The 21,542-nt window shown below is 38.0% G+C and overlaps 1 protein-coding gene across 1 annotated transcript in view; it reads right to left on the bottom strand.

Annotated features, from left to right (window-relative positions):
• Nucleotides 1-21,542, bottom strand: part of FLT3 (fms related receptor tyrosine kinase 3) — a 141,895-nt gene that overhangs the window by 81,990 nt on the left and 38,363 nt on the right. The window contains exons 3-4 of the mRNA XM_049778220.1: nt 6,575-6,777; nt 580-695 (exon numbers count right to left, since the gene is read on the bottom strand). Coding sequence (XP_049634177.1) covers nt 580-695; nt 6,575-6,777 — 319 coding nt within the window. The remainder of the gene's footprint in view (nt 1-579; nt 696-6,574; nt 6,778-21,542) is intronic.

Below are 21,542 nucleotides of genomic sequence, written 5' to 3' on the forward strand. Positions count from 1 at the left end.
TCAGTTTCCTATTTGATTTTTGGTGTTTTGCATTATTTCTGGTAGTGTTTGGGGGACCATGGGGTACCCAGGATTAAACTTGGTGCTGCTGTGTGCAAAGCATGTGCTCCAAGCCTTAGGCCATCTACCCCAAATCAATGGCCAAATCATCCTCCTCAAACCCCAAGGACACACAATTTAAAAAGTTTTAGAATAGAGGATTCCCTGAGGTTGTAAGGGGACTTTTCTAAGAGACTGGGGTGACAGCTCAAAGGGCTAGGGTGTACAGTTTACATAATGGATTCTTGAGTTTAATACATGGTACTACATGGTCCCCCCCACAAGCTCTCTTTATTTGGTCCCTCCAAACAAATAAACAAACCCAGTAAGAACAAAAAGCAAGTTCATTGTGCTAGCCTGTGGGTCATGCCAGAGCCCCCAAAGTTAAGTGGATGGTAGACATAATTTGAATAAATCAGTGCAATGATATAAATAATGAGGAAAGATGCACATTGTGTCTAGGCCAGCGGGTGGGAAGCTAATGGGTTGTAAAGCACTACTCTGGAATATTATGAATATCTGGTAGCAGACTGCACTTACTTCTTATACTCACTGTAAACGATACTGTATAATTGGTAGTTTTATTCTCAATAAAAAGTTGATATACTCCAGTCTGCATTTCTGTCATTTTCAGAATGACCATAGAAATGACTCCTCTGAAAACACAAGAAAGAGAACTAGTTATTTTGGAAAATGTGTAAAACCCAAAACATAAAATCTCATATTGAGTCAGAAGGTGGTTTGGTGGCACCCGCAGCCTGTCCTCCTGGCACGGAGACTCCTCTGCAGAGACCACAACTCCTGTTGGGTGTCATACATTAAGCCTGAGCTTTGTCAGCCTGAGCTTGTCTTCATCAGTCCCTGAGTGGGTGGTGGCCACTCCAGCATGGTCACCCCAAACTTCTTGAACACCTTGAAGGGAGAACCCCCAATCTAAAATGGTAAGGGCTACCCCAGTCCCTGCCTCAGAGACATGTCCCCACCTTGGTAACCCCATCATCTGACTCAAATCATATGTTACCTTGTGCATGCAAGGTAACACTGATAAAAAGAACATTTGGGGGGAGGGTTTGGTTCGGCTGCATGTAAAGCAAATGCCCTACCTCTGTGCTATCTCTCCAGCCCCCCAAAAGAACTTTTTGATCCATGTTTCTCTCTTCAGATGCAATGTCAAGCAAAGTCTGACGACATGAATAACTTTCTAATATAACAATAATTCCACTGACATTGTACATGATTAAGATGACAAATGTTTCTACACTAGTAACTTCACTTTTCAGATGCTTGCTAGCGAAAGATTAAGCTAGGGACAGGCACTTTGAAGTACCAATGTCATTGTGTGTCATGTGTGTGTCATTAATGCTTTTCTAAGCTTTAAATCATCTTCAAAAAGTTTGTTGAGTGATGTTGGCTATAAACATCTAACTTTCTCCAAGCCAGGAATATAGCTTAAGGGGGTAGAGCTTTTTCCATGCATATGTGAGTTTCTGGGTACAATATTTGTCACCATATGTCCTCCACTTAGGAGATGCAGAACTTTAGACTGACTGAATGCAAATCAACATTTTGATTTTGCTTTATAGGCCATACCAGGCAGTTCTCAGGGCTTACTCCTGACTCTGCACTCAGGGATCACTCCTGATAGATTCAGGGTACTATATTGGGTGCCAGGAATTGAAACTGGTTAGCTGCATTGTACATCACCCCAGTCCCCTCAATTCTACACTTTTTAAATTTTAATAATTTTTTTGTTTGTTTTATTTGGGGGGAGCGGGGCATAGCCGGTGATGCTCAGGGGTTACTCCTGGCTATGCACTCAGAAATTGCCCCTGGCTTTGGGGGACCATATGGGATGATGGGGATCGAACTGAGGTCTGTCCTAGGTCAGCCACATGCAAGGAAAATATCCTACCACTATGCTCCAGCCCCTCAATTCTACATTTTGACAATATGTGTAGGCAATTGACATGCACTTTATACTGGAAACATGGCAGTTTAGTGCTCCAAGCAGCACATGGCAAAGACCTCTGTCCTTGCATTCATATAGACCGATCTTACTCAAAGTGAGTGATGCCATCTCCAGAGGAATGGACCAATTTGGGGGTAGAGAGAACTGGTAACCTTGGGGAAAATTAGGAAGGACTGTTTTCTACTTGTCTACTTACAGGAAAATTTATGAGATATAGACTAAATTAACAGAATATATTTTTATTTGTTCCTCCAGGTGTTTAGTGAGATTCTTTAGTCCTCTAAGCTAGTCTCTCTCCTGGTATCATTTTTGATATCTAAGCATATGATCTACAACTAGAAGACAGTTCTAAAAGCTTACATGTTTGATTTTTTTTTTTGGTTACCAATCAGAATATGGATATAAATTTCTTTCATTCTCTCCTGGGTAAAAAGATGATAAAAGTATTTTGTAACTAACCTAAATAATTCACAGAGGACTTTGTATTTAGTTAATAATGAAGACTACCTGTCCCAAAGTAAAATCACAAACTCTGAAGGAGTGAAAAGAGTCCTATTTTGTTAACAGGCCTGCTGGCACTACAAAAACAAATCAAAACACCCCAATATTTACTGTGCACCTGCAGGAGGGGAAAAAAAGTACAAAACAATTTTTTATTATTATTTACTTATCTATTTTTTGTTAATTTCATTGTTGTGGTTTGGCTATTGAAGTGGATGTCTCCATTTATATTTATTTATTGATTTTCTTCTTTTCTTATGTGCTTTGCCACATTTTTTATCTCAATACCATGGCTTTTATATGGTGCTTACTTTTGCTTTATTTTGTTTTGTTTGTTTGTTTGTTTGTTTGTTTTTGGAATGCTAACTGGATATTTTATTTGACAGTTCTTTATGTACTGTTCTGGTGTTTCACCTTCTTTTTCCCCTTCATTTCTCAAACCAAGGATGAAAGCCTCTAGAAGGACTCCGCCCATTTCCGGAGTATCTAATTCTTTTTTTCTTTTTTTCTCCAGGTTATTGCTTTTCTCTTCTTCAAACAAAACCGCATAACTTGAACTATCTAGTCCCACCTCTCAATTGGGGCAGGGGAATAAGGGAGGTACCAAGACCAAATAGGTTAGGTGTAAGACCACTAAGTAGTAAGCTAGGAACAGAGGGGACCACTTATTCTAGCAGCCCCAGAGGAAAGGGAAGAGGTTATGGGAAGAAGGACATGAAGGGAGGTGAATGGAGGACAATTCGGTGATGGGAATTCCCCTGATTTTATGTTAATATGTACCTAAAATATTATTGTCAGTGATATGTAAGCCACTATGATTAAAATTAAAATTATATTTAATTAAAAAATAACGATAAAAAATCTTACTTTATTACTTGCTTTTTTTTTACTTTGTTTTTTTTTATCTTAATCTATTAAATGTGATTGGGGAAGCATTTTAATTAAAGTACTTAGTACATTATAACATGGACTGTTAAAAAATTCTTTAATCTAAAATTCTTGGCAGAAGAGTGCTTTGATTTAACCCCAAGTAAAATTAACTAAAAAACAGAAGTGATCAAAGCTGAAAAGAGGAAAGGAAAATGAATGTGTGTCAAGATTTAGAATCTGGTGTCAGAACCTCAATCACTCTCCTATAAAGTATTTAAGAGGTTGGGGGGCTGGAGCAATAGCACAACAGTAGGGCCTTGCATGTAACAATCCGGGTTTGATCCCCATTATCTCATATGGTTCCCCAAGCCTACCAGAAGTGATTTTTTAGCACAGAGCTAGGAGTATACCCCTGAGCATTGCTGGATGTACCCCCAAAAAAATTCTATTTAAGAGTTTGATATAAAAGAAATAAAACTTGGTATTATTATATATAATAATATATATATATTTATATAATAAAACTTAGTAGCAAAGATGTCATTCTACTATAACACAGGCAGGTGATAAGACAGCTTGGACTGCCAGTCATTGGAGTGACACATACTGCATCACTGTTTCTGCAAGGACAGACTGCTTTCACTGCTCTTGGGTATACCAGAAAACTCCCAAAGCATAGAAAGAAAAATAACCTTTGAGAAGGCATTTGGGGCCCGGAGAGATAGCACAGCGGCGTTTGCCTTGCAAGCAGCCGATCCAGGACCAAAGGCGGTTGGTTCAAATCCCGGTGGCCCATATGGTCCCCCGTGCCTGCCAGGAGCTATTTCTGAGCAGACAGCCAGGAGTAACCCCTGAGCACCGCCGGGTGTGGGCACCCCCCCAAAAAAAAAAAAAAAAGAGAGAGAGAAGGCATTTGAATGTCTGCGCTCATTGCTAATGGGATCTTAGCAACTGAACAGGAACAGCAGGAGTCAGTGACTTGCACAGTTAAATATAATTCTAAAGTGCAGAGTTAGGGGCTGGAGCCATAGTATAGAGGCTAGGGTGCTTGCCTTGCAGGTGGCCAATCTGGGTTCAATTCCAGGCATCTCATATGGTGCTCTGAGCTCTGCCAGGAATGATCTCGAGCTCAGAATCAGAAATAAGCCTTGAGCATACAAGGTTGTGACCCCCGCCAAAAAAAAAAACCAAACAAACAAACAAAAAAAAACCAGAAGTTAAAAAAAAGTAAGTGTAGAATTAGATTCAGCTCTATAATACAGAGTTAGATGTTTAGGCATCTCAGCTAAGCTATTCCTCTGAATAATAAGGCCAAGTTCCTCATTTATACATCATTTCTCACTGAACTATTATATGGTTATTATTGGAACTTCTGATGATCAAAATGTGAAATAGATAAAACCAAATATTTTTCCCTAAGAATTCTCAGAATGATGTCTCTTACCACTTTAGCTAATGAAACCTTTCTACAATTTTCTATTTAAGACAAAAACTAATTAAAGTATAAAACTCGAGGCCAGGGAGATGGCTCAAAGACCAGAGCCTGTGTCTTGTTCCACAGATGATTATTAGATGATTATTAGGCCCTCGTGGCCTCTAGCACTGTGGGCTGAGCATCAAATCAGCAGATTCGTGCTACTATGTCAAGTCATTACTGGGAGTGATGCAAGCATCCCGAAGTATTACTGGGGGATAAATATCCCCAATAAAAAGGCAAGATGCCTTTAGAAAAACTCACACATTGGACTAGAGAGATAGTACAAGGGTTTAAGGACTTGCCTCACATCTCACCAGCCCTAGTTCAAATCCCTGTATCATATATGATCCCCTGAACACCTCCTAGGGGACACTTGAGCACGGGCCCCCAAGCACCACTAGATGTTTTCTAGTCTCCACTCACCCCATAAAAGATCCTAAATATTATTTTCATTATGTTTTACATGTTGTCAGCTACACACTATTATTTAGGTCTTCATTATATCAATAGGTCTATACATATTTAAATTACTAAAATGTTTTAGAGCAATTTTAGATCTATAGAAAAATCAAGCAGAAAGTAAGTATATACCCCCACCCAATTACCCTATTTCAATAGGAGTAGTATATTTGTTAAAATTCATGCATCAGGTGCTAGGGAGACTGAAAAGAAAGGAAAATGCTTCCTTTGCATGTGGCCACAATACCCACAACCCTGGTTTGAATTCCTGGTAGCATAAAAATATCCCCTGATCATTGCTAGGGGTCATTCCTGGTTAGTCAAGAATAGCCTCTGTGAACTGCCTCTGCTCCACTTATAAATACATTTCATAAAGTATTTTAATTGATGAACCAATCTTTAAGAGCACACGTGGTGAAAATCAGGGTTTACTCCAGAACCTCTACTTGGAGGTTGTTCCCTGATGGTGCTCCAGTGACCTTGTGGATCCCTATACCCTATCACACTTCAAAATTATTTAACTAAGGCCAGACCCAGTGAGCACTGCAGGGGAGGGAAGAAGAAAGATTGGGTCATAGCCCAGGTCACACACTGGCAGTGATGGAGGATGTGGTGCTCGGAACCATGCACATGCCAGGCCTGTGCTGTATCTCCTGAGCTGTTTGTCCAAAGCAGAATGACCAAGGGCCAGCATTTTCCTTAGTGCTTACTTTTTATCATGATTAGTGGCCTATGGATTTGGACTATATGGATGCTCTAAGTGCAATTTTATTTTATTTTATTTTATTTTGGTTTGGTTTGGTTAGGAGGTTCACACCCCTAGATCTATGTTCAGAGATGATTCAGGGGACCATGATGATGAGGATGGACCTGCTTCTTCTGGTACAATTAGGCAAGATCTTTGCCTGTTGTATTCATCTCTCTGGCCCTCTAAGTACTTTTTTTCTTTTTTGGTTTTTGGGCCACACCATCCTTGTGCTCAGGGCTTACTCCTGGTTCAATGCTCAGGGATCACTTCTGGCAGGGCTTGGGAATCCATATGGAGTACCAGGGATCAAACCCAGGACAAGCACCCTACTTGTATTATCTCTCTGGTCCTTTAACAACATTTTTCTAAATTCAGGATTATATTGGAGGAAAGAGTTAACTAACAGATTTCAACAGACAGTTGAAACAAAATTGCAACATGAAGCTGATTTTATGGCAAGAAAGTATACCCCCACCAAATCCGGAGGGTTCTGCTTCTACACCCTCCTTACCTGTTTCTTGCATCAAAACGTGGCTGGCAATCGAGGGATACGTTTTTGAAGATCCAGTGGCAGGAGAAGTTCCCCGAGTCCCTGAGCAGCACCTGCAAAGTGATGGCCGCCTCCGAGTCCACCTCTACTGGGGCTGCTCCATAGACCCCTGGCCGGCTTTCTGGCTGTGGGGTGCATCCCAGGTCTGCTGCAGTCCCCCACACCTAGGCGATAAAGGAAACAAGGTGGTTTACTGAGAGCATGTGTTTTATGTTTTCTCTTTTATTTTTGTATCGCTCTCTTTTTATTTTTCACACTGTACATGGCACCCAAGCCTGTTGGAACCATGTTTGTTTTGTTTTTGGGACACACCTGGCAGCAGTCAGGGGTTACTCCTGGCTCTATGCTCAGAAATCGCTCCTGGCAGGCTTAGGGGACCATATGGGATGCCGGCATTTGAACCACCAACCTTCCGCATGCAAGGCAAAGGCTTTTCCTCCATGCTATCTCTTCGATCCCAGAGTTGGCTTTAATATGCACTTCTGAGACAATTTTATGTTACAGACTCTTTTTATTAAGATATAGTGTTTTTATTTTATTTTTTAATTTTTTAGTTAATTTAATTTTTTGTTTAAATACTATTAAAATGTGTTATCATAGACGTATTTCCTACATTACAGCCACCACCAATCTCCCTCCCCCCCAAAACCTCAACCCCTCCTCTCATTCTCCCTTTCAACTCAGTCGTGTGGATCATTTCCCCCATTATGTTGCCTTTGGGACCTTTGTTGCTACCTCAGTGTGTATCTTTACGTCTCATATATGAAAGAGACCATTGTGTGTCTATCCCTTTTTTCTGACTGACTTCACTCAGAACAGTTTACTCTAGTTCTATTTAGGTTGCTGTAAATGACATGATTTTGTTCTTTCTTAGAGCTCATGAGTATGACATCTGTAGCTGGGCATTTGAGTTGTTTCCATATCTTGGCTATTGCTTGAAGTTATGTTATAGAAAGTTAAGTTATATTATATACATTATATTATGTACTATAAAGTTCATTTGCATTGTCCCCACAGTCATGTTCAAGTCCTAGCCCCATAGAAGCTCAGAATTTTACCTGAGTAGGACATGGAGTCTTCTTAGAGGTTATCAAGCTAGTGTGAGGCTATAGGGTGGCCCTAACTCGTGAGATTGATGTTCTTAGAAGAAAGGATTGAGTGATGACAGGCACACAGGGAAATGGCCAAGAAAGGATAAGAAGGTATCTTCATACATGGAAAGGCTGGGCAGAGATACCCTCTCAGTCTTCTGAGAGCAGGTGTGTGTGCTCTCAGACTGGGGGTGAATAGGCACCCAAACAAACATTTTCTGGAGCAGTTGTAGCAAAGTAATATGCAGACAATAATCAGAGAATACAGAATAGAAACAAATGCTTTTTAGTCTGAACTAAGAATTGACATGCAGTAGTCAGTGAGATGGCTCTGAGGGCTGAGTGTGCGTTCTATATGTCAAAGGCCTGGGACCAACCCCCTATTCCAGCATGATTCCCCCCAATCATTGCTCAGAATGATCCTGCCAGCACAGCCCTGCAGCACCACCAGATTTGACCCCAAAACCAAATCAATCAACCAATCAATAATTGAGACATTTTGAAAGTAGAGTGTGAGACAACTTCTGCTGCTGGGTGCCTCATTTTCTTCATTGTGACATGTAGCATAGCGTGTACACACATACACATATGTACACTCTCACACATAGACACACTCACATGCATACACTCATGCTCATGCATATAACTGCACGATTGTGTACACACATATGCATAAAACACAACACATGAACACTCACATATGTACACAAATATACTCATACACACATACCCTAAGATACACACATTCATTGAATACACTTACACATATACACTCCCTCTTAGATTAGGAGAAAGCTAGGTTTTTTGCTACCAATCAATATAGTATTTCTGGCATTATTTGTTCACTTTGCATCACCAAGTTTATTTAGTCAATATCTGATAAATACTATGTACTATGAAAATATATATATATATATATATATATATATTTTGGTTTTGGGGTCACACCTGGCAGCACTCAAGGGTTAATTCTGGCTCTATGCTCAGAAATAGCTCCTGGCAGGCTCAGGGGACCATATGGGATGCCAGGTTTTGAACCACCGTCCTTCTGCATGCAAGGCAAATGACCTTATCTCCATGCTATCTCTTTGGCCCCTGTACTATGAAAATAGAAAAAAGATGCTTATATTTCCTCAAAGCATTTTAAGGCTAGTAGGAAGAAGAAACTAATATCCTACAGATAGATAGATAGATAGATAGATAGATAGATAGATAGATAGATAGAAAGATAGATAGATGATAGATAGATAGATAGATAGATAGATAGATAGATAGATAGATAGATAGATAGATAGATAGATAGATAGATAGAAACTGCTTTGAAAGGTAAATGTAAGTGCTCTAGTCATTCAGAGAGGGGAGAGGAGACTTCTTTGGAAATAGTAAGAACCTCTCAATAAAGTCCAGAAATTAAGGTAGATCTTAAAAGACAGGCATAGGGCAAAGTAAAACAACAACAACAAAATATGGCATGATATAGAAAAATATTTGCTCTGAATTTTACAAATAAAAATTAGATATTCCAAATATTTAAAGTAATTTATTAAAGACAAAGAATGCAGTCAAAAAAGAAAAAATACAGGGGTGGAAAGGCATAAATTGAATCAGCACGGACATATCACTTTATAACTGTCGAACTGGCAAAATTTTATGAATGTTTAAAATTTTCTTTTAATCTGATCATATTTTTTGTTGTTTTGGGGTCAACCTGGTGGCACTCTGGGGTTTCTTCTGCCTCTGCATTCAGAAATCACTTCTGGCAGGCTTGGGGGTATCTGATGGGATGCTAGGATCAAACCCAGATTGGCCACATATAGGACAAATGCTCTACCTCCTGTGCTATAGCTCTGTCTCTTGATCACATATTTTGTTGGTGAGGCTCTGAAGAATAGTTCCCCTCAGAAATTTCTTTGGAATACAAAGTGTTATACAAGCCTTAAAATACTGAATAAAACCATACACACACTATTTGAACTGACATTCCACTTGTAATAATGTATCTTTAGCAATTAATTGGTGCATCACTTGTGGTTGAAAAATATTTGAGATCACCAAAATGACCATTTATGAAAGAGAGGCCAAATAAGCTATGGACCATACATATAAAGGAGTATAATGCAATACAAGTGTAAAGAATGAGGAGCATCTCTTATAGATTGATTTGCAATCAATTTATGTTGCAGACTCTATAGATTGGAAAGTGAAGAAAAATAAGTGCAAAACTGCTACATTTTATGTAAAAAAAGAATGTAAGAAAATATTTGTAACTGTGTGGAAGAACTACAGGAATAATATCGAATATCTAAGGATACATTAAGTATTGAAAGCAGGCTAAAAAATGAAAAAAACTTGGTAGTAAGGAAAAGGAGGGAAAGATACTTTCTATATTGTTTCTAAATCTGTGGCTATTAAAAGTATAGTCATTCTTCACACACTCAAAATCAAAAACATCAACCAGTATATAGGGAAAGGGTAAGTGACTCAAAATGGAATAAAAAACAAATTAACTCAACTATACTTAAAAAATCATAATGAAAGGGTGAAAAGAAAATAATCTAATCACATTTGGAAAAAATAATACTTGTATATTAAAAGGCAAAAGACCAAAGTCCTGTAGTTTTGAATTAGTAAATTTATTTCTCTTTTTGTTGTGAATTAGCAGTTCTAAACTAATTCATGTGCAAATGAATAAATGAGAAACTAAACTGTAATATTAATGAACTCCAGACTTGGTATAGAATCAAATTAAAGAAAAGGAAGAGAGAAGGGAAAGAAGAAAGCAGAGTACAATATTAATATTCCTGAAAAATACATACGTACAAAAGAAAATTACAAAGAAAGAAAGTTATAAGAACCATTTGCTAATAAATTGAAATTAATTACCAGCATGAACTTCAGGAGAAAGATGATAACTAGATAAATAATGAGAGAATGACCGAGAAAGACAAGGACAGAGACAATGATAAAGGAAAACAACAAGGGGAGGTCAATATGTAATCCTGCATTGTTTGATAATGAGAGGCATTCTGAGAAAAGTGTCAGATGATTTGCTCATGTGTGAGTGTCTTTAAGTATAATTGGACAAACCTAGATGTTATTGCCTGTTACTCCCAAGCTATATAGCAGGAGTCCCCAAACTACAGCCCATGCAGCCCACTGAGGACATTTTTTCAGCCTGTTGGGTGTTTTTGCTATCAACTCGTCCTGAACCCACATTGAGCATGTGTGAATGTGCACTGAACTCTATGACTTTTCTCCTTCTCTCTGTCCCTTGACTTCTCCTCTCAGTCTCAAACAGGGATTCTCAAACTACAGCCCACCAAAAGCAGGCCCATAGTCTATAGTAAGTTTGTTGATTTAACTTTATTTGTTCTTCATTATAAATATTACACTTGTACCTTTTCTTTCTTTCTTTCTTTTTTTTTTTTATTGAGACCAATGTGAATTACAAGTCTTTCATAGTTATATTTAAGGTACACAGTGACAGGGAATTAGGGCAATTCCCACCATCTAATGTTGACCTCCTTCTGCCCCTGTTTCCATCATGCTTCCCCTATCTCCACCCTTTGCCTATTTGCCCCCTGGACTGCTAGTGTAACAAGTCCCTTTTGTGTATAGCTTGTAGTTTGGGACTCTTGATTCTATTGTTATTGACTTGGGTTGGGTATTTAGGGCTGGTCTTTTTTTTTTATTTCCACTTATTGTTCATGAGAATGCTTGCCCTGGTACCATCCACTTTTTTTTCTCTCAATTTATGAGGCAGAACAAGTTGCGGCCACTCATATGGTGTAGCCTCATGGGATCACTGCCACATATGCATTTATCCAGAGTGTAGTTAAGTGATCCATAACCACAAATGCATTTATTTCCTTAGCTCTTTTTGTTGAAAGGCCCTACAAACAATGACATAGCATTAGTAATAAGCACACCCTATTCTCCAATCTTGGTTTCTCACTACTATTAGAAATCAAGCTCCACACGGTTTATCTGGTTCATTGTAGACACAAGTCACCCAGGGTGCAAGGCAAGTACCTTAATCCCTGTACTATTTTTTCAGTCCCTATCCCCATATTTTTTTTTTCAGATCAAAGCATCTTATTTTATTGGTGTGTGTGGGAATCTTCAGGGGAGGATAAGCTGATGTCCTCGGCAAGCCGGGATCTCCAGGCCCTACGGCCACAGAAAACCCCTATCTCCATTTTATTAATTTAAAACAAGCACCTCTAATTTCACCAATAAGGATGTAAATTAGCTTCAGAAGTTAAAAAAAAAAAAGGTCCTTAGAAATAGGGGTTGTTTCCTCAAAAAATTAGAAATTGAGTTCCCATATGATCCAGCTATAGGATATATATATCTATATATATCTATATATATAGATATATATATCCATCTTAGGGATATAACCTATGAACAGAAAAATACAATTCAAAAATCCCTTCTCACAGTTATATTCATTGCAGAACTATTTACACTAGTCAGGATCTGGAAACAACCAAATTGCCCTACAACAGATGAATGCCTAAAGAAACTATAGTACATCTGTACAATGAATATTATGCAGCCACCAGGAGAGATGAAGTCATGAAATTTTCCTATACATGGATGTACATGGAATCTATTATGCTGAGAGAAATAAGTCAGAGGGTGAGAGATATATACACAGAATAGTCTCACTCATCTATGGATTTTTTTTTTTTTGGTTTTTGGGTCACATCCGGTGGTGCTCAGGGATTACTCCTGGCTCTCTGCTCAGAAATCACTCCTGGCAGGCACTGGAGACCATATGGGATGTCGGGATTCAAACCACCATTGGTCCTGGGTCGGCTTGCAAGGTAAATGCCCTACTGCTGCGCTATCTCTTCAGCCCCCTCATCTATGGATTTCAAGAAAAATTGAGACATTATTGTAATATTGTAATAATGCCCTGAGATACACTGATAATATTACTAAAGGTCTGAGGCTTGATTTATGGAGTCATGTTGACAAGTTTTACCTGTTAAGAAGACTTGATTATTCAAAACATCCCTTATGTATATGATTTTCCTTATATACACCTCTTATGTATATGATGTATATATATGAAAACTATTTCAGTTGAATAATGAAAGGTATAGAAAAAATTAAAGCCATTTTAAAAAGCCACTGAAACTCTAAAATTCTACCTCATGCTGGAGTTGGAAAATAGGAAAAGATGTAGATAGAACACCTAGAAGGAAAAGCATAAAAGCTGGCTTATATTTCCAATACTTGTAAGTTTCATGTGTGTCCACTGAATAATGCTTAACAGATATTGTTAAGATATCTTACTACAATTCAGAGTATTGTATATAAAAATCATGCAGGGTGGCAGAGTGATGCGTTTGTCTTGGATGCGGCCAACACAGGACAGATCAGGACGGACCCTGGTTCGATTACCAGCATCCATATGGTCCACCGAGACTGCCAGGTGCTATTTCTGACCACAAAGCCAGGAGTAGCCCCTGAGCGCTGCCAGGTGTAACCAAAAACAACAGAAAAAAAAAAGAAAGAAACAAACAAAAACAAAAAGAAAAGAAAATCGGGGCCAGAGAGATAGCATGGAGGTAGGGCGTTTGTCTTGCATACAGAATGACAGTAGTTCGAATCCCAGCATCCCATATGGTCCCCCGAGCCTGCCAGGAGCGATTTCTGAGTGTAGAGCCAGGAGTAATCACTGAGCACTGGGTGTGATCAAAAAAAAAAAAAAGAAAGAAAGAAAGAAAGTCATGTAGGAGATGAGGAGAAGGTTCAGAGACTTATAGACTTTTCAAGCACTCTACTTTCAGATTTTTCTGATATGAAACACTCCATATAAACTTACAACACTATAAAAGAATTAGGAGAAAACATGGAGGAAAAGAGCCTTGATATTAATCTAGCAACAATTTCTTTATAATGTGGCATTAAAAAGTAAAGCAAAAGCAGGTAAAAAGAATAGACTGCATCAAACTAGTACCTGTACGGTGAAATGAAATGTGTGCAGACCACATGTCTAGAAAGAGATTACTATTCAAAATATAAATATAATTCACATAACTCAGAAGCAAAAAAATTATTGGGCAAACAAACTTTAAAGAACTAGTCACAGATTCCTGCAACTAGTCACAGATTCCTGCTTGTACTTTTCAAAGCAATGGTCATTAAAACAGCATGGTATTGGAATAAAGACAGACATTTAGATCAATAGAATAGACTTGAGTATGCAGAGAATGTTCCCCAGACATACAATTAATGAATTTTTGAAAAAGGGGCAAGAAATGCAAAATGGAGCAAGGAAAGTCTCTTCAACAAGTCGTGTTAAGACAGCTGGTCAGCTACATGCTTTATAGCAAACTCAGACCTCCATCTTAAGGTCAAATTCAAATGGATTAAAGACCTAGATATTAGACCTGAAACCATAAGGTATATTGAACAACATATATATAAAACACTCCATGACATTAAGAGTGAAGGCATCTTCAAGGAGGAAACAGCACTATCCAAATAAGTAGAAACAGAGATTAACAGATGGGACTATATTAAGCTGAGAAGCTTCTGCACTTCAAAGTAAATATGACTAAGATATAAAGGCCACCCACAGAATGAGAGAAACTATCACCTAATACCCATCAGATAAAGGGCTAATATCTAAGATATACAAGGTACTGACAGAATTGAATAAGAAAAAAACATCTAACCCCATCAAAAAATGGGGAGAAGAAATGAACAGACACTTCCTCAAAGAAGAAATACAAATGGCCAAAAGCCACATGAAAATATGCTCCACATCACTAATCATCAAAGAGATGCAAATCAATACAACAATGAGGTACCATCTGATGCCACAGAGACTGGCACACATCACAAAGAACAAGAAGAATCAGTGCTGGCAGGGATGTGGAGAGAAAGGATCTCTCCATTCATTGCTGGTGGGAATGCTGTCTTGTTCAGCTTTTCTGGAAAACAATATGGAGATTCCTCAAAAAAACTGGAAATTGAGTTCCCATATGATTCAGCTATATCATCCTAGGGATATATCCTAGGTACAAAAAAAAAAAAAAGACACAATACAAAAATGCCTTTCTCACAACTATATTCATTGCAGCGCTATTTACAATAGCCGGGCTCTGGAAACAACCAAGATACCCTTCAACAGATGAATGGCTAAAGAAACTGTGCTACATATACACAATGAAATATTATGCAGCCGTTAGGAGAGATGAAGTCATAAAATTTTTTGTACATGGATGGTAATGGAATCTTTTATGCTAAGTGAAATAAGTCAGAGGGAGAGAGATAGACACAGAATAGTCTCACTCATCTATGGGTTTTTAAGAAAAATTAAGGACATTATTGTAATAATGCCCAGAGACAATAGAAATGAGGGCTGGAAGGACTGGCTCATGATATGAAGCTCACCACAAAGAGAGGTGAGTGCAGTTACAGAAATAATTACACTGACAACATGACAATGTTAATGAGTGAGAGAAATAGAATACCTGTCTCAAATACAGGCGAGGGGAGGAAGGAGATGGGGGGCATTGGTGATGGGCATGTTGCACTGATGAACTGGGTGTTCTTTTTATGAGTGAAACCCAACTAAAATCATGTTTGTAATCATGATGCTTAAACAAAGATAATATTATTAAAAAGCATTATTTTAATAATACACAGAGACAATAGAGATGAGGGCTAAAAGGACCGACCCACGATATGAAGCTTACCACAATAAGTGGTGAATCTAGTCAGAGAAATAATTATTCTGACAACTATCATGACAATGGTATGAGTGAGAGAAATAAAATGCCTGTCTCAAATACAGGCAAGGGATGGGAGAGAAGGTATTTGGTAGTGGGAATATTGCACTGGTGAATGGGGTATTCTTTTTTATAACTAAAACCCAAATAAAACATGTGTGTAACCAGGGTACTTAAATAAAGATATTTAAAAAAAAAGGACCAGCCACATGGTCCCAAAAACTGGGGCAGACTGACAGTGGTGCAGATTCTTTTTTGTGACTCAGTAGCCTCGTTTTCACACCTACCCCAAGAAGAGAGTGGCCACTCTACTTCAGTCAGAAGCCACACATTCCTTCTAGTAACTCAGCCACACCATAACACACAATAAACACCTCCAAACTGTAAAAGTCACAATAGGAAAGCAATACAGAATGCCATCACACTTAGTGAGCAAATGTGGAGCTCTGAAGATCCAATTAGTATTAGTGAACTGTGTAATTTCTCTGATCAGGACTTTAGGGATGAAATGTTGAGGCTATTTAAGGAAATCAAAGAAAAGAGAGCCAATGATAATCAAGAGGATCTGAACAAATAAGAAGCTTCAAACAAAAACAACAGAGCTGAGAAACCTGGGAAGTGAAATTAAAAATTCTCTGGAAGGCCTCAATACTTAAAAAATACTTAGCACAGACAGAATCAGTGAGCTGAAATGTGAGGTGCATAGTACCTCCAGACAATAGTAGGAGATGGAAAGCATAATAGTAGTTGAGACTTAACACCACTCTATGACCTCTGAATAGACTAATCAGGTTAAAATTCAGCATAGAAATACTGACTTTGAAGGAAGAAATAGTAGAGAGGGGATTAATATATATATATATATCTGTATACAGCAGTGGTTCTCAAGTAGTAGGGCATGCCCCCCAGGGGGAGCACGAAATTTGTAAAGGGGGGCACATTTGACCTCGGCAAACACTGTCATAACAAGCTAAGCCTGTGTTTATGTTCTTGTATATCTCTGTAGCTGAGAGTTTCTGTGTCCTGCTTCAAACCCCGCTTCGAAAAGCTATGAATTGCAAAACGTGCTCATTGTAGCCATTCATCCAGACATCACCTCTGATTAAAAAACTAGCTCAAATTATTTTATATATATTTGTTTTGCAGATTAAAATTTTTTAATAAAGATACTAGTTACAGTTGCACGGGGGGGTGCAAAAATGTTTTCTTCTTACTAGGGGGCATGACAGAAAATAATTGAGAAGCACTGGTATACAGATATATACATATATACACATTTATATATACACATATATATGTATATGGCTTTTTGCTCCCTAAAAGGTGAATAAACATTCCTCTCTAAAGTACATGAGACATTCTCTAAGATATACCATACAGTGGGCAAAAAACATACCTCAATAAATTCAAGAGTATAAATTATGTCAACTATCTTCTCAGACCATGAAGCACTGAAAATAAAAGTGAACTACAAACACAAAATAAAAAACAATGCTAACAAGGAAATTAAACAACTGACTACTGAATAACAAGTGATTCAAAACATAAAATTATTCCTGTAAACAAGTGAGAATGAAGACATGAGCTATCAAATTTGTAGGACATTGCAAAAGTTTTGTTAAGAGGAATGTTTATAGCTCTGTAAGTATTCATCAGGGAGGAAGAAAGGGCCCACATAAATAACATGACTGCACAGTTTAAGAAGTTTTAATATGACCAACAAAATTAGTCAAAATCAGGGAAGGAGGGAGGAAATAATACCATTTAGAATAGATATTAATAAACTAAACCAAAAACACAGTCAAAACACAAAGCCCTGCTTCAAGAAATAAGGGGATATAAAGAAATGGAGACACATATTCTGTTAATGGATTGGGAGAATCAGAATAATTAAAATGGCAATATTCCTCCAAAGCATTATACAGACTTAATGCAATTTCTCCACAAAATGGAGCAAGGAAAGCCTCTTAAACAAGTAGTGTTGGCAAAAACACAATACAAAAATCCCTTCCTTACACCTATATTCATTGCAGCACTATTTACCATAGCAAGACTCTGGAAACAGCCAAGATACCTTTCAGCAGATGAATGGCTAAAGAAACTGTGGTACATATATACAATGGAATATTACACAGCTGTCAGGAGAGATGAAGTCATGAAATTTTCCTATACATGGATGTACATAGAATCTATTATACTGAGTGAAATAAGTCAGAGAGAGAGAAAAAGATGCAGAATGGTCTCACTCATCTATGGGTTTTAAGAAAAATGAAAGACATTCTTGCAATAATAACTTTCAGACACAAAAGAGAAAAGAGCTGAAAGTTACAGCTCACCTCATGAAGCTCACCACAAACAGGGATGAGTTTAGTTAGAGAAATAACTACGTTTTGAACTATCCTAATAATGAGAATGTACGAGGGAAATAGAAAGCCTGTCTAGAGTACAGGCGGGGGTTGGGTGGGAGGAGGGAGATTTGGGACATTGGTGATGGGAATGTTCCACTGGTGATGGGTGGTGTTCTTTACATGACTGAAACCTAAACACAATCATGTATATAATAAAGTTATTTAAATAAAAAAATTAAAAAAAAAAAACAAATAGTGTTGGGACAACTCATCAGTCAAATGCAAAAAGGCAAACTCAGACTTCCATCTAACACCATAATCCAAGGTCAAATCTAAATGGATTAAAGACCTTAATCTTAGATCCAGAACCATAAAGTATATAGAAGAAAATGTAGGTAAAATACTCCATGACTTTGAGACTAATGTCTCTTCAAGGACAAGCACCACTGTCCAAACAAATGGAAGCAGAAGTAAACAATGGAGGCTATATTAAACTGAGAAGTTTCTGCATCTCAAAGGAAACAGTGACTAGGATACAAAGGCCACCCACAGAATCTGAGAAATTATTCACCTAATACCCATCAGAAAAGAAACTAATATCTAAGATATACAAGGTACTAACAGAATTTAAGGGGAAAAAATGTAAGAAAAAAATTTAAGAAAAAAAATCTAACCCCCTCAAAAACTGGAGAGAAGAAAAATGAACAGACATTTCATCAAAGAAGAAATACAGATGGCCAAAAGGCACATGAAAAAAGTGCTTACATTGTTTCTCTTTTGTATAGGCACATTAAAAAGGGAAAATAATACATATGCAAACAAGTTCTTATCTAATAGAGATGGGAACACAAATTTGGTAATGCAGTAAGGCCTTATACCCTGAACATTGGCATAATGATTTGGCTTAGGCCTCAAAAGAATGGGCATCGGCCATACACCCCTGAACAATGGATACCATCTATGGAAACAACCACAATTGTCTATAACATTATCAGGATCCAAACCTCTAACAGGGAAGACCTACCACTGCTCTGGCATTGACTCACTCCAAAGAGTGCTCTCAATACCCAGACGACTCGGCAACAGCCTGCTTGCAGGGCAAATCGCTCCGCATCTAATGGTATGATGAAACTAGAGGATGCTCCACATCAGCCTGACATTGATGAAAGAAATGCATAGAATCTAGAATCTTTAAATATAAGAGCCTGGTACCAACAATAGCTAAAGTGTGAAAAAGTTTCACCGGGACCACAGAGAATGACTCGGATTGGACAGACTGGTATGCCTAGAACCCAGAGTCATTTTTATGCCAATAAATTCTGGGGTGAGGCCTTCTTGTAAACAGGCCAAGGATTTTTTTTTTCATTTTCCCCATACTTTTCTGGACCTATGCAAACAACGGCGATTGCCAATATCACACCTATACTATATTTTTTTACTCTTATCCTTTAAGGAAAAAAAAACCAATTTACTGAACTTAAAAACAAATAACTGTAGTAGAATGCCTGTCTTGAACAGGCAGGGGATGGGAGGAGGGGAGTGGGGAATGTTGTACTGGTGAAGGGGGGTGTTCATGAACTATGTTCATGTTACTTAAAGAAAAATATATATTTAAAAAAAAGTGCTCCACATCACTAATCATCAAGGAGATGCAAATCAAAACAATAATGAGGTACCATCTCATGCAAAATATTAATGGCATTCTTATGTATGAAAATGATTTAGAAAAAATTTAGATTTTAAAAATCCCATTTACAATGGTCCAGCATTTTTGGAAGAGCACTATGGGCATTCCTCAAAAAAAAACAAAAACAAAAACAAAAAAAAAAACTAGGAATTAGCTTCCATATGACCCAGTGATTTCTACTCTTAGGGGCCCAAAAGCACAATGCAGAAAAGCCTTTTGCACTCCTATATTTATTTCAGCACTATTCACAATACTTAGAATCTGGAAACAACCCAGGTGCTTGAGAACAGATGAATGAATAAGAAAACTAAGGTATATCTATACAACATAATACTACACTGTTGTTAGAAAAAAAAACATACAATTTTCTTATATAAGGATGGAAGAGCATTATGCTGAGTGAAATGAGTCAGAAGGAGAGAGATAGAATAATTATGCGCATTTGTGGGGTATGAAAAAGAAGATATATGGTGAAGTATCCAGAGACAATATAAAGGAAGGCCAGGAGGATCAGTCTATAGTAGGATAATTGTCACAAATAACAGGGAAGTGAAGGTAGGCCAGAGAAGGGACCACAATGACAGTAATAGCTGGAAATGGAAGAAGAGATGACCAGACACTTTGATAAAAAAAAAAAAAGAAATACAAATGGCCAAAAGGCACATGAAAAATGCTCCTCATCACTAATCATCAGGGAGATGCAAATCAAAACAACGATGAGATACCATCTCACACCACAGAGATTGTCGCACATCACAAAGAATGAGTGAAATCAGTGCTGGCGGGGATGTGGAGAGAAAGGAACTCTTATCCACTCCTCATGGGAATGCTGTCTAGTCCAACCTCTATAGAAAGCGATATGGAGATTCCTCCAAAACTTGGAAATTGAGCTTCCATTCGACCCAGCTATTCCACTCCTAGGGATATACTCTAAGAACACAAGAATACAATACAAAAATCCCTTCCTCACACCTATATTTATTGCAGCACTATTCACAATAGCCAGACTCTGGAAACAACCAAGATGGCCTTCAACAGATGAATGGCTAAAGAAAATGTGGTACATATACACAATGGAATATTATGCAGTCGTCAGGAGAGATGAAGTCATTAAATTTTCCTATATCATACTGAGTGAAATAAGTCAGAGGGAGAGAGATAGATGCAGAATAGTCTCACTCATCTATGGGTTTTAAGAAAAATAACAGTCACTTTTGCAACAATCCTCAGAGACAATGAGAGGAGGGCTGGAACTTCCAGCTCACTTCAAGAAGCTCACCACAAAGAGTGGTGAGTGCAGTTATAGAAATAACTACACTGAGAACTACCATAACCATGTGAATAAAAGGGGAAACTGGAAAGCCTGTCTAGAGTACAGGTGGAGGTGGGGTGGGATGGAGGGAGATTTGGGACATTCGTGGTGGAAATGTTGCACTGGTGAAGGAGGTGTTCTTTACATGACTGAAACCTAATCACAATGATATTTGTAATCAAGATGTTTAAATAAAGATATTTAAAAAAGTATCTGCCATAGAAATAGGGGTGGAAAAAAGAAAGGGGATGGCATGAGGGAAACTGGGGACATTGTTGGCAGAAAATGTGTTCTGGTTCAAGGTAATGTACATTGTATGACCGAAACTCAATTATAAATAAGTTTGTGACTCTATGTCTTGTAGTAATTCAGTTAGATAATTTATTTATAAAAGAAATAAATATGTGCAGTCCAGTAGGAACAGAGAAGGGACCACTATGACAATGATAGTTTGAAATTATTATTGTGGACAAGAGCTTGGCGCTAAAAGAAGATTAAGTTATATTCATGATATCCCATTTAGTAACAGTATTTCAAACCACAAGGTCTAAAAGTAAAAAAGGAAAAGATAGAAAATGTCTGCCATAGAGGTAAGTGGGCGGGGGGGATGGAGGAGGGAAACCAGGGACATTAGTGGTGGAAAATGTGCTCTGGTGAAGGCATAGCTGTTGGAACATTGTGTGACCAAGCAACTTTGTACAACTTTGTAACAACTTAGTAACTGTATTTCACAGTGT

The sequence above is a fragment of the Suncus etruscus genome, chromosome 8 (genome assembly GCF_024139225.1).
Source record: "Suncus etruscus isolate mSunEtr1 chromosome 8, mSunEtr1.pri.cur, whole genome shotgun sequence".
NCBI classification, from domain to species: domain Eukaryota; kingdom Metazoa; phylum Chordata; class Mammalia; order Eulipotyphla; family Soricidae; genus Suncus; species Suncus etruscus.